This window comes from Petromyzon marinus, chromosome 37, assembly GCF_048934315.1.
Source record: "Petromyzon marinus isolate PM22_M1 ecotype Great Lakes invasive population chromosome 37, UKy_Petmar_22M1.pri1.0, whole genome shotgun sequence".
Classification (NCBI taxonomy): Eukaryota; Metazoa; Chordata; class Hyperoartia; order Petromyzontiformes; family Petromyzontidae; genus Petromyzon; species Petromyzon marinus.
Genome location: NC_133703.1, coordinates 19,693,866 through 19,706,929, shown reverse-complemented (window position 1 = coordinate 19,706,929; position 13,064 = coordinate 19,693,866). Strand labels below are relative to the sequence as shown.

The window sequence follows — 13,064 nt, the reverse complement described above, 5'->3', positions numbered from 1 at the left end:
CCCCTCCCGCACGTCTGATGATCACGTTTGACTACGTACAGTGCGAAATAATTTTAACTTGCGTATTAAGTGTGAACTGCTTTGTAGCTTAAGTCATTGTGTGGTTACCAGGCCATAACAATAGTTAATGCAATTTTGGTAGTCGTACAGATTTTGTCTTAGAGCCAGTGCGCAAGCGAAACATTCATAATTGGTTTCCGTTTCAAGCGAGTGTGTTTGTTTCCTCATTAAAGCCCTGAGTGTAGTTGTTGAAATTTCACATGACAGGGAAAATATAATCCATATGGCACTAATAAGCGCATTATCATTAATATATTCTTCATGAAGAACGTCTTTGAATGCTGTCCACTCATGCAAATCACTGTTGTCATCGTCACATTTCTATATGCTGCAGTGTCTTTTCACACGTCAATCTGGTTCAGCAGAGTTTATTGGACGGCATTCCCACAGTGCATTACGACAGGGCTGGGCTTCAATTTAGGCCAGAGAACCCGGAGACCCAAAGGCAAGAGCACTAAACTCCCTTCTACCCTTGTCAGAGTATATGCTGAATACTGTGCGTTAGGTGTGGTCAAATTGTTTTGAGAGCAAAATAACCACATCGAAACCTATTGCTTTGAGAGCAAAATAACCACATCGAAACCTATTGTTTTGAGAGCAAAATAACCACATCGAAACCTATGTTCAAAGTCAATTTAAAGGAATGCTTTATATATGGACAATAATGTAACAATAATTAATCTGTGTTAAGGAATAGAGAGTATCTATCTTATATATGAATAAATGACTTAATCAGTATGTATGTCTCAAAAACCTCAAGGTAGAAAGCTGAAATTTTCTACATAGGTAGCTTTTAGGACGCAAACAACAGTAAAAAGCTGAAAATCCGAGATTTTTCATTTTAAGGCCCCCAAATCTCGATTTTAAGTGCCCCGTAAACATGTGTGTGCGTGTCATTCAGAAAGCGTTCAAAATATAAGATTGTGTTTTTTTTCGTTTGATAGAGCGTTAGACAGCACATAAAATTAAAGCGAGAATCATTGGACTATCTTTTTTTTTTAGATATTTCCGATTCAAGAGGTTTTGAAAGAAAAAAATACGCATTTTATGATGTTCAAATCGGAATAATTCGAAAGCGGTAAAAGATAGGAGAGCTTCCCCTCGTAGATTTATAAATTCATTAATTTTTGTTCTTTCTACTAAAAAAAGAACGGAATCTTTAAATAGAGCGGTTACCGATGGGTATGTCTTTAAACGTAAGAAGTTGAATCAAGTCAACAATATTCGTTTATTTTGTGGAAAAAATATATATTTCTTAGACTAGTTGTTAGTGTCTGATTGTAGATAAAACTTGTACAAAAATCATAGGTGAATTATTATATTTATTGAAAGCTTTCACCTGGCGAAGACAGGCTTCATGAACTAGTATCAATAATATAAATATATAGTATTACATGCATATGTGTTTAAAATGTACAATATTGTACTTATGTACGGTATGACGTATATACATACACACGTTAGTTTTGCTTCGAATATTGGCTTTTTCCTTAAGATTTCAATCTGGTTTCCTGAAAACTGCAGTTTTTTTTTACAGTGGATTTTCTTTAATAAACAAGGCATTAATAGTTCAAGCATACTTTCCGGTGAGCATTTACAATATTGTGTACGCAATCTGCATTCAAGGAAGTATTGCAGATTAATATATTCTCCGTTTATAAACAGTACGTTTAGGAAATCGTGTTCGATTGCCCTGAAGTGTCCTCTTAGCATACCGTTTGTTTTCATAGGTGCACAAAACTATTTATGTCAATACTGTACCAGTAGTGGTCGCTCTATATAAATAGACTGGCCTCACCATAAGAATATGGACTGTGCAACGTTAGCTCAGGGCTGTTAATGACTACAACATCCAATATTTAATTCATTTCAATGGAGCATGACCAATTTCCCCAGAATGCGACCAATTTGCCCAGAATGCGCCCAACATAAGCCGAGTTGTACGAACGTATGTTCGACTTCTTTCACACCGTACGTAGCCAACCGTGAGCATAGGAGGTGCCTAAACACAAACATCAGTTGCAAAGAAATTACTTATCAATCTGGATTTACATGTGAGGTTTGCATGGGTGATTACCACACACGGACAGCTCGCCATGGTCCCTGCGGTGCTACGTGGTGGACAGCTGAGGGCAGTGTTGTAAATTCAATTACGTATTATCCTGCACATCTATGCTGTCATGTCTATGCCGCGCTTTACCTACCCGCACTGAGTTGCGTGTTTAAAATAACCCTCGCCTCCTGCACAGGCGTGGAGAGAGGGCCCCCCCCCCTCATTCAGCAGCGGATGGCAAATTTGACTGGACTGGAGTAATTTTAGCGGCGGAGATGCGCACCTATTTGCCTTGAGGTTGACGCCTGCCAAGCACCTTTGGTTGGCCTGACTTGTCAAACTGGGTTTTTTGTGCTCCTCCGTGAGTTGCATTGCTTTTAAAGGGACGCATTCTTGAGATGTTTTTGGTGACGGTGTCTTCATGCAGTGTAATTCCACGTTTCATTGGTTTGACCTAAGAAAGTCAATCACTCCACGTTACATTTCTTTTTAAAGCTTTCTTGACTGCAGGAATTAATATTGTTGGGTCTTTCGGTAAAGTGACATGGAAGGGAAATAATAAAAAGAAAACAATAAAATTATCACGATAGTTTTGATTGAAAAAAATGTTTGTTGAAAAAAGTGGTGCCACTTTTTTCAAAACAAATTTTCTTGCTGTGGTTTTCACACCTGATGATGATTGCTGGTGTTGCAATCTAAACGTCGTGAGAATTTTACTGTTTTATTTTTATTATTTCCCTTCTACGTGACTTTACCGAAAGAACCAAGAATATGACTCCGCGTTACATTTTTTTTTAAACTGTGGTGGTTGCGTTGCCCTTAAACCATATTAGTACATACAGCACTGTATGTTTGCTCACCGTTAAAAGCCGTGTTATTTCAGGGCGCTGATATTAAATACTTTGCAAGCTTATGCCGTTGCGCAAACGTCTCTTTTTTTACAGACGTTGTGTGAAGAGGGCAGTTCTCTGTAAGTGTATTTGTTCCTTTTATAAATGACGCGTTCCATCCCCCACCCCACGTGTTTACGGTTCCAAGTTTTTAATGGGGTTGCTTTTTTGCATGATATTTTTTATTTTCTGTCAAGATGCTAAAGTGCCTTGATGTGATGTAGTTGCAAACGGCGTTTCATAAGGGTGGCAATTATTCACGTAATTGATTTAACGTCACTTGTGGCAGTAATACGGCACGACTGTACTTTGTTGATGGCTCCTAATGTTGGCACAACTGACGTGTGTTTTGTTACGTTGATTTAAAACCCCCAGGTAACTTACAAAATAAAGGCCACACTCGGCTGCTTAAGCTTATGAGAAATATAAACAGTATTTTGAAGAGCTCTTTGAGAGAGAGAGATATTGGAGAGATATTTTATGAAGATCGAGATATATATGTGAGATTTGTTTTGAAGAGAAATGTATTGAGATTAAGGTGAGGTAAAATAGATGCATTTAGAAGAGCGATATGTATGAGAGAGAAGATATATCAATAAAATTAAAATGATAAAAAATAATGCACTCAATGATAGAAGAACATATATCGCAAAAAGATGTGCAAGTGAGAGATGGGATAAATATTCAATCGGAAATAAACGTGATGGATATAGGCTAAAGATATTTTCAAGAGAAAAATATACAGTGAGGGAAAAAAAGTATTTGATCCCCTGCTGATTTTGTACGTTTGCCCACTGACAAAGAAATGAGCATTCTATAATTTTAATGGTAGGTTTATTTGAACAGTGAGAGACAGAATAACAACAACAAAAAATCCAGAAAAACGCATGTCAAAAATGTAATAAATTGATTTGCATTTTAATGAGGGAAATAAGTATTTGACCCCCTCTCAATCAGAAAGATTTCTGGCTCGCAGGTGTCTTTTATACAGGTAACGAGCTGAGATTAGGAGCACACTCTTAAAGGGAGTGCTCCTAATCTCAGCTTGTTACCTGTATAAAAGACACCTGTCCACAGAAGCAATCAATCAGATTCCAAACTCTCCACCATGGCCAAGACGAAAGAGCTCTCCAATGATGTCAGGGACAAGATTGTAGATCTACACAAAGCTGGAATGGGCTACAAGACCATTGCCAAACAGCTTGGTGAGAAGGTGACAACAGTTGGGGCGATTATTCGTAAATGGAAGAAACACAAAATGACCGTCAATCTCCCTCAGCCTGGGGCTCCATGCAAGATCTCACCGCGTGGAGTTGCAATGATCATGAGAACGATGAGGAATCAGCCCAGAACTACAGGGGAGGATCTTGTCAATGATCTCAAGGCAGCTGGGACCATAGTCACCAAGAAAACAATTGGTAACACACTACGCCGTGAAGGACTGAAATCCTGCAGCGCCCGCAAGGTCACCCTGCTCAAGAAAGCACATATACATGCCCGTCTGAAGTTTGCCAATGAACATCTGAATGATTCGGAGGACAACTGGGTGAAAGTGTTGTGGTCAGATGAGACCAAAATGGAGCTCTTTGGCATCAACTCAACTCGCCGTGTTTGGAGGAGGAGGAATGCTGCCTATGACCCCAAGAACACCATCCCCACCGTCAAACATGGAGGTGGAAACATTATGCTTTGGGGGTGTTTTTCTGCTAAGGGGACAGGACAACTTCACCGCATCAAAAAGGGACGATGGACGGGGCCATATACTTTCAAATCTTGGGTGAGAACCTCCTTCCCTCAGCCAGGGCATTGAAAATGGGTCGTGGATGCGTATTCCAGCATGACAATGACCCAAAACACACGGCCTGGAGTGGCCTAGCCAGTCTCCAGACCTTAATCCCATAGAAAATCTGTGGAGGGAACTGAAGGTTCGAGTTGCCAAATGTCAGCCTCAAAACCTTAATGACTTGGAGACGATCTGCAAAGAAGAGTGGGACAAAATCCCTCCTGAGATGTGTGCAAACCTGGTGGCCAACTACAAGAAACGTCTGACCTCTGTGGTTGCCAACAAGGGTTTTGCCACCAAGTACTAAGTCATGTTTTTCAGAGGGGTCAAATACTTATTTCCCTCATTAAAATGCAAATCAATTTATAACATTTTTGACGTGCGTTTTTCTGGATTTTTTTGTTGTTATTCTCTCTCACTGTTCAAATAAACCTACCATTAAAATTATAGACTGATCATTTCTTTGTCAGTGGGCAAACGTACAAAATCAGCAGGGGATCAAATACTTTTTCCCTCACTGTAAGAGACAGGGAATATATGTTTTCATAAGAGGCCTACATGAGAGATGATGAGACATTGAATGAGGTAACCAATTAAGGATTTTGCTTGTGTGAATCCAGTGCAGGAACGCCTCTACTTACGAAAATTCGACTTACGAACTTTCAGAGACACGAACAAACCTGTTGATTCCAAACATGTTGTACGGCATGTACACTAAACACTAGGAATGGCTTTAAAAGTTATATAATCTCCTGCAGATGTAGATGCCACCACCGCCATCTATTGCGTGGCGATTGAACTTACGACTCTCGGTCTGAACAGGCAACTAGACATACGGACCAGGTTTGTTTGTGTCTCTGACAGTTCGTAAGTCGAATTTTTCTTTAAGTAGAGGAGTCCCTGTATCAAGGGAGAGATATACGATGCAATAATGATGCACGTCCCACCACCCCCCTCCCCCGAATTATGTCACCTACAGAGCCCCAATATATGACCAAGATGGTATACTTAATTATTTCGCGCGGTCATACGAAACAATAAAGCTACGCGTTCAGTTTCAAAGTCACAACGAGCTGCTTTTAATAATAACGAGTTAAAGTGATGCCTCGAGTTTCTAGTTTGTGCAGCGTTGATTTAGGCGAATGACGTGAGCGACACACAGTGCATTGGAGGCAGACAAGATGAACCCGTTCCGTGTAAAATACAAAACAGACGGACAGTTGTCTGAACCGGCCCTGGTGTTTGTGCCCACTCCCACCCCTCGTTTGACCAACCATCCGCGCTAAGCAGCATAGCGAAGTACGGTCAAGCAACCAACGCAACCGACACTGTGTGTGTGTGGGGGGGGAGGGGGGTTGTCCTTCCCCTGAGGAGTGGAATGACAAAGGGGGCCGGTTCATTAAACTCAATCTAATCGTTACCCCCCAAATTCTCCCAGTTCGTTGAATTGTGAATCGTCATCATCATCATCACTTGCCCAGTGGTGAACCCAGTGACCCCCCTCCCGTTATCCATTTTGTCCCCGGTTGAATTCGCCTGTCTCTTGTCACCTTGAGTACCTGCGGTCAATCGCCTCCTTATCACTCTTCTTTAACTACTACTGCTGCGACTACCATGGTTGCTGTTCCCATGATGATTCCTTTACCCATGTTGAGAGGATCGGTCTATCAGACGGACAGTTTCGTCTCACCCACGCTGTTCAACCACCGCACTTTTGTAGTGTTTTGATCTCTCATTTGAGACAGCTGTTTTGCTCAGATTTTTCGATTTGCTTCATTGTTCTACTTTATTTTATTTCTTTGACTTTTAGCAATGTTTGGTGATCTCGGGTCACTTAAAGATTAGACTATCCTGGTCCTCGTGTGAGTTTGTAGCTGAACGAATTGAACTTGAAATCTCAATCGTCATTGCTCGCCCAGCATCCAGACCAGCATGCCTTGTGACCCCGAATTACTAAGCTAAAACGAACATATTTAAAAAAAAATTCCCAGGCAAGTCACACTGAGCTATATTGCTCTTTTATGAGAAGCAACCTGGCTCTCACAAATGATAGCTCAACGAAGTGGCTTATCACGTGGAAATGTATAGCAGCCAAATGCTCTAAATGCATGTTGATTCTGAATGTGGACGGGAAAAACCAGAGGACCCAGAGGAAAATCAACGCGACCGCAGCAGATATCACGGTCGGGATCGAGCCCACGACCACCTGTATATCGGGCGAGCTAGTTAACATCTCGCCACCGTGGTCGTGTCGCCCGCTCGCGGACAGACGCCGGGGCTATCCGACCATGGCGTCGAGCGGCAACATGGAGCAGGAGGAGCGCAGCCTGCGCGAGTGCGAGGAGTACGTGCAGCGGCACGGCATCCAGGCCGTGCTCAAGCAGTGCATCGTGCAGCTGTGCATTGCGCGCCCCGAGCGACCGATGCAGTTCCTGCGGGAGCACTTTGAGCGCCTCGAAAAGGTGAGGTTTCTTTTTTGCGAGTCTCCGTCTGCTTTTTTACTGCTTTGTAGGGGTTGGTTGTTTTTTTCTTTCTCCCCCTCTTCTGTCGCTGTGCTGTGTAGCTGTGGGGCCGTGACGACGGCCCGCCGGGGTGAGCGTTTGCCATCTTGTTCGCAGTTCGAATCTGGCAGGTCGCCCTGGTTATTACTCTGCAGGTGTATTAACTGTAGGAGAATAATATAATTTACATTTCAAAAAAAACATTATTTGTTGTTCACATTTTTATATGCAGCTCTTTTTCAGAAGCGGCCTCGCTATCACGAATGATGGCTGAACAAAGTGGCTTATCGTGTGGAAATTCATAGCAGCCAAATGCTCGAAACGTATGTTGATTCTAATTGTGGAGGGAAAAACCGGAGAAAAAGCCACGTGACCACGGGGAGAGAAACATGCAACATGCATCATATTTGGGATCAAACCCACAACCTCCTGAGTACAAGGCGAGCTAGTTAACATCTCGCCACCATCATCATTAGTCGCATGCAATGAGTAATTGCATGCGACAAGAATATTGCTTGCGAAGGTAACTCACCTCCGCTCATTATCATCTAGGTGAGAGAACAGCACGTTTCTTCGAATGGCTTTGGAGAGTGCAGCCATGGCCTTGTTGTAATCTTTCGGAATAAGCTCCTGCATATCAGGCGAGGTTGTTAACATCTCGCTCGTGCCGCGCCCGCCAGGAGGAGGCGAAGCAGTTTCTGTCGCGGCGCATGTCCAACTCGCTGTCCGACTCGTGGGAGGAGGAAATCTCTCCTCCGCCGCCGAACCCCGTGGTGAAGGGGCGCAGCCGCCGCATGGCGTTCAGCGCCGAGGTGTACACGGAGGAGGACGCCGCGTCCTACGTGCGCAAGGTGAGTGCCTGCTCGCTCTCGCGGGCGGAGAGCGTCACTCCGTGAACTATTCGAAACTGAACTACGAAACTTTTTATTTCACCGGGTAAGGGCCAACTGAGCCGCGTAGCTCTTTTTCAAAAGCGACCCTGGCTGTCCACAAATTATAGCTCAACGACAGTGGCTTATTGTCACGTGGAAAGTTGTAGCAGCCAAATACGATCATGGTAAATGCGCGTGTACATAATGACGATCATACTAAATGCGCGTGTACATAATGACGATCATGACAAATGAGCGTGTACATAATGACGATCATGACAAATGCGCGTGTACATAATGACGATCGTAATAATAATAATGACGGTACTTATTGTACACGATCGCACGGTCTCGAGAGCACCGTCGCCATCATCATTGGGGACGCGCCATTATTCGCGTGGGCAAAAGGGCAGGCAGTGATGAGAAGGAAACTGGGGCTATTTGGACACACACGTGGAGGATGTACAGCAACAGGAAAATTCAAAGTGCGTTCGGGGAAAAAGTGCGTTGTTCGTAACAGGAAAGAGAGGAAGACCGAACGGGGAATGGCTTTACAACGACAAGAGAGAGAGCGGTTGCCAGAGAAAGATGTGGCCACTTACTTGAGCACATTGGCATGAGACAGAGGAAAGTGGACACAAACGACAGAACGTGCAGTGGGACACCTGTTGTCTGCTATCTTTCCCATGGATTGTGATGATGTTGATAGAACGGCAGCGCAATGGATTTTGCTGCCTGCTATCCTCCACGGGGTAGCACGGCCCCCGTACGTATCCTTATCTCATGTAATTGATGTAGCTGCCCGGTAGATGTCAACGCAGCACCGCGTGCCGTGCGTCTGCACGCATGCCCGCCAACGAAAATTACTTCGAGTGGCCAGCATTTGTCATCGATGTGCGTTAGCGATGCCGTTGAAAGAGCGTTTTGCTTAACAACGCTACGTCGCCCCCCCCGTATTAGATGCTCGAGAAACGCAGTCGAGGACAGATTAGGTTTGCCGCTTTGATTGAGAAGCTTGCCTCGTTTGCCTCCCGGCGACGTACAACGTGGGCAAATGAGCGTAAAGATAGCGTTACCCTCTACTGGATGCCTTTCACATAACGGAAGCGCAAATACGCAGTGAACTTTTACGTCTTTCCTTGTTCTTTGTGTTTTTTTTATTATTGGTAAGCTGTCGGGGGGGAAGGTTGGCTTGGTTGCTTCCTGGTGAGTTGGACCCCGGGGAAGTTATTTTCCCATGCATATGTCCGTGCTTACACACACATGCAAAAGTGTGACCAACAACTTACTTGCTGTCGATAACAGAAGATGAGATGGTCTGAACGAAGTTCCTGTTTTCACGCTTGAATCCAGGGAAATGACCCCTTATGTGCGTGAACAATTGAACGTGGGCTGATGAATGGTTTACTGATTCTAGTCATGACACTGAATCACGACATTTCATCGAGTCGGAAACGGCGAGTTGCAACATTCCTTCGGCTCTGAAATGTTCACCAAGTTGAATTGTGACACCGATCACCAGCAGGTGGCATCGAGGTCCCATACCTGGGCTCGCCAGGAGGATCCGGTCAGGCAAATGTGTGACAAATATAATTTGTCCTTGCTATATGGGATAAGGCGTTGCCACCTCGTACGTGTGGGTTTTCTCCCACATGTATGAACAATCAATTGGCCGAACACATCCTAACATATTTGCGCATCCGTGTTTTGCGGATTGTACACGGTTGTGTGATGCAGTCACGTTAAGGATGCTGCTACATAGAATCTCTGTTAATATTATTGCAAATTTCAAGAGGTCCTAACCTAGGATGATTGGCCAATTCCTTCTTTATTTAGTGTTTTCGTGTTTGAGGAGACTAGCGTACTCGGAGAAAATGAACACGTGTCAGGGGAATGTAATTTAACAATCTGCACAAAGGGATTCAACAATCCATTTCATTTACTGCCATCTGTGCGGCACGGTCCATTGCATTTTTTTTTTAGTTTTGCGCAAATCTGTACGATCCATCAGTCGTCGCTTCCAAAGTGCGCAGGATTACAGGTGTGCGCCACCACCTCTGGAGGTGCGTAAACGTGTCGACACAGTTATCTCGCGCAACATATTTGTGCTCTGAAGGGGGTTCCCGTTTTCAGGTTGAACCATTGAAATGTGCCAGATTCTGCAGCACTGTTTTTACGACCGACATTGGGGAATTTCTCCACAATTGTGGCTCTCGCCTGATGAGGCTGGCTGTAATCGTTGGCTAAGCGTCGTACTCAAATTGTAAATGTTATCGTTTTATTCTCCAGCACACCGGTGTGTTCAAAGGGGAACCAATTGACACATTTTGTTTGCGTGACAAACCTTACTAATTGGCCATGTTGGGTGGCGGTGGGTTTAATGACACATTTATATTTATGCTTTCTCACCAAAAAGAACCTCTGATGGATAATATTGATCGCGAAAGCCTACTAGGTGTTGAACCGCTGAGCACTGTTTTGTTCAAAGATACAAATACAGTAAAACCTTGGATTGCGAGGAGCATAATTCGTTCCGGAAACGTGTTTGTAATCCAAAGCACTCGTATATCAAAGCACTCGTATATCGGTTGTGATCACGTGACGCTCGGCAGACAAACGTATACGTACTACTCGTATTGCAAGACCTCGCTCGTTTATCAAATGAATATTTATTAAATAATTATTATTTATATTTATATTTTTGCTCGTCTTGCAAAACACTCGCAGACCAAGTTACTCGCAATCCAAGGTGTTACTGTACTTTGTGGTGTCGTGTGTCGATTTAGTTAAGAGCTTGCCATGTCCCAGGCCATAGTCAATATTATGCGTGTGAATTGCCATGTGTTCGGTAAGAGTGCGCGTGTGTGTGCGTGTTCATTGTTCTCCGTTGCACACAGGTGATACCGAAAGACTACAAGACCATGGCTGCACTCTCCAAAGCCATCCAAAGGAATGTGCTGTTCTCTCACCTGGATGATAATGAGCGCAGGTGAGTTACCTTCATGAGCAAAATTCTTATTGCTTCCTATTACTCATGATATGTGACTAATGATGATGGTGGTGAAATGTTAATTACCTCCCTTGGTATGCAGGAGGTCATAGGTTTTATCCCCACCCCGACGTCTGTATTTTCGAAGTTTACATGTTCTGCCTGTGGTCGTGTGGATTTTTCTCCGGGTCCTCAGGTTTTTCCCCCTGCATTTAGAAACATGCTTTTAGAGTATTTGGCTGCTGTAAATGTCCACGTGATAAGCCACTTTGTTGAGCTATCATTTGTGGCCAGGTCGCTTATCAAAATGAGCTATTACAGCTCGGTGAGCCTTACCTGGTAAAATAAAAAGTTTAATTTCGTAAAAAAATAGTCATTTCAAGCCAGCATAGCGCTTGATTGCAGGCGGTGCATAGCCATCACCACCTGGCGAAGAATAAGCTCACAGTTTTGCTTCTTCTTCTACTCCCTGGCATGTATCTCACTCATGTCCTCTTTTTTTTCCCCATCGATTTCCTTTCCTTGGCTGTCATCTCCCCATGTCCACGTTCTGATCGTTTCACTTAGGACCACCTCTTTCTAGGCCTACTTCTCAGTTCCTGCCTTGGTGTTTGCCTTTCCTTCAATGCGGTTTTCCTTCCTTCTTATAACGCGTCCCAGCCATCTGATATGGGTACCATTTTACTTTTTATTTGTTATGGTTCGTCTCTAAGTTGCCTCTTTTTCGATTAACGAACGACGCATAAATACATTTTATGTTGCAGTACGAGCGTACCTGTGTTTCACGTGTAGTACGGTACAAGTCTGGATCATCGTTAATGAGAATAAAACAAACTAAATTAATTTCACGGCCTGGAGCAAGGCTGTACCGTGCCCTCGTGACATCACCGTAGTGTGACTTCGTTAGATGACATCGTTACCGCGTGACTATCGTACCTCTTAATGTATTTACATCGCAACACGCACGTGTTGCATTGTGGGTGCCAGCATCACAACGATGTTGCACCAAGTTTTGCACTGCGAGCTGGTTTTGTTGAGTCAATGGTCGCATGGCGCATTGGGGGTGGGATGGGTTCAATCGCACAGGTGATTAAATCGGGTTTCAGATGTAAATCGGTAGTTTGGTGTTTGCAGCAGAGCGTTTAAGGGACTGCCACGCTCCAATTAATTTATATTTGTTAAGAAAATTAAATAACAGCCATCAGTACATTTTTATGCTGCACAACTCAGGTCAAAAATGTTTATGCGTAAGCTCTGTCCATCCGCTTATGGGGGTGGGGGAACTATAACTCTTATAAACGCAATCCAATATGGACAAAACTTTAGTTCAAAGTTCTGCTACTATTTGGGACTTAATCCTGGAGAAAGCCGGTTGAATTGATCTAAGCGTTACACAACACTTACAGACCAAAAAATATAAAATAACCATTTTCAAATGTACAAACGCTCTGCGTGATTAAACGCTTACAAAGACAAACGTGTGTTGGGAAGCATTACACGATCCGTGTATGCACGATTTGACATTTTTCCTGGCTCGCTTGAGTCTTGTTTCCCTTTGATTTAGCATCAGAAAAAGACTAAATCACATTTGGCGGGGACGGTCGGAAAAACATTTGCGTGAATCCCATGCTGTTCCCGTGCAACAATGGAGCTCCTGTCGCGAGCACGCCGCCGCCGCTCCCCGCTATTTAAATCTGACGAGAGTCGTTGGATTGATTATCTCCGTGACCCTTGGTAGGAAGGTCGTAGGTGTTTTTGGAATGGGCTGGGAGAGAGGTGGTGAGCGCTTTTGGCAGGGGGCGGGCGAGGGGACGACGCTGCTGAGGGGGGGGGGGCAGGGAGAAAGAGAAGGCTCGGCTTTGTGTCGGTCTGTTTGCTCTGCTCGCCTCATCCCTCCTGCACCTGTCACAGCTTTA

The 13,064-nt window shown here is 43.9% G+C and overlaps 1 protein-coding gene across 4 annotated transcripts in view; it reads left to right on the top strand.

The window, feature by feature from the left end:
• LOC116949545 (cAMP-dependent protein kinase type I-alpha regulatory subunit) overlaps positions 1-13,064 on the top strand; it is a 107,609-nt gene that overhangs the window by 3,972 nt on the left and 90,573 nt on the right. For 2 of the 4 annotated variants that reach the window (XM_032966964.2, XM_076072404.1), the window contains exons 2-4: positions 7,056-7,248; positions 7,968-8,138; positions 11,057-11,148. In XM_032966964.2, the coding sequence (XP_032822855.1) occupies positions 7,075-7,248; positions 7,968-8,138; positions 11,057-11,148 (437 nt within the window). In that variant the 5' untranslated portion in view covers positions 7,056-7,074. Of the gene's footprint in view, positions 1-3,057; positions 3,084-7,055; positions 7,249-7,967; positions 8,139-11,056; positions 11,149-13,064 lie in introns of all 4 variants that reach the window. The other 2 variants (XM_076072405.1, XM_076072406.1) reach the window with 2 other exon arrangements.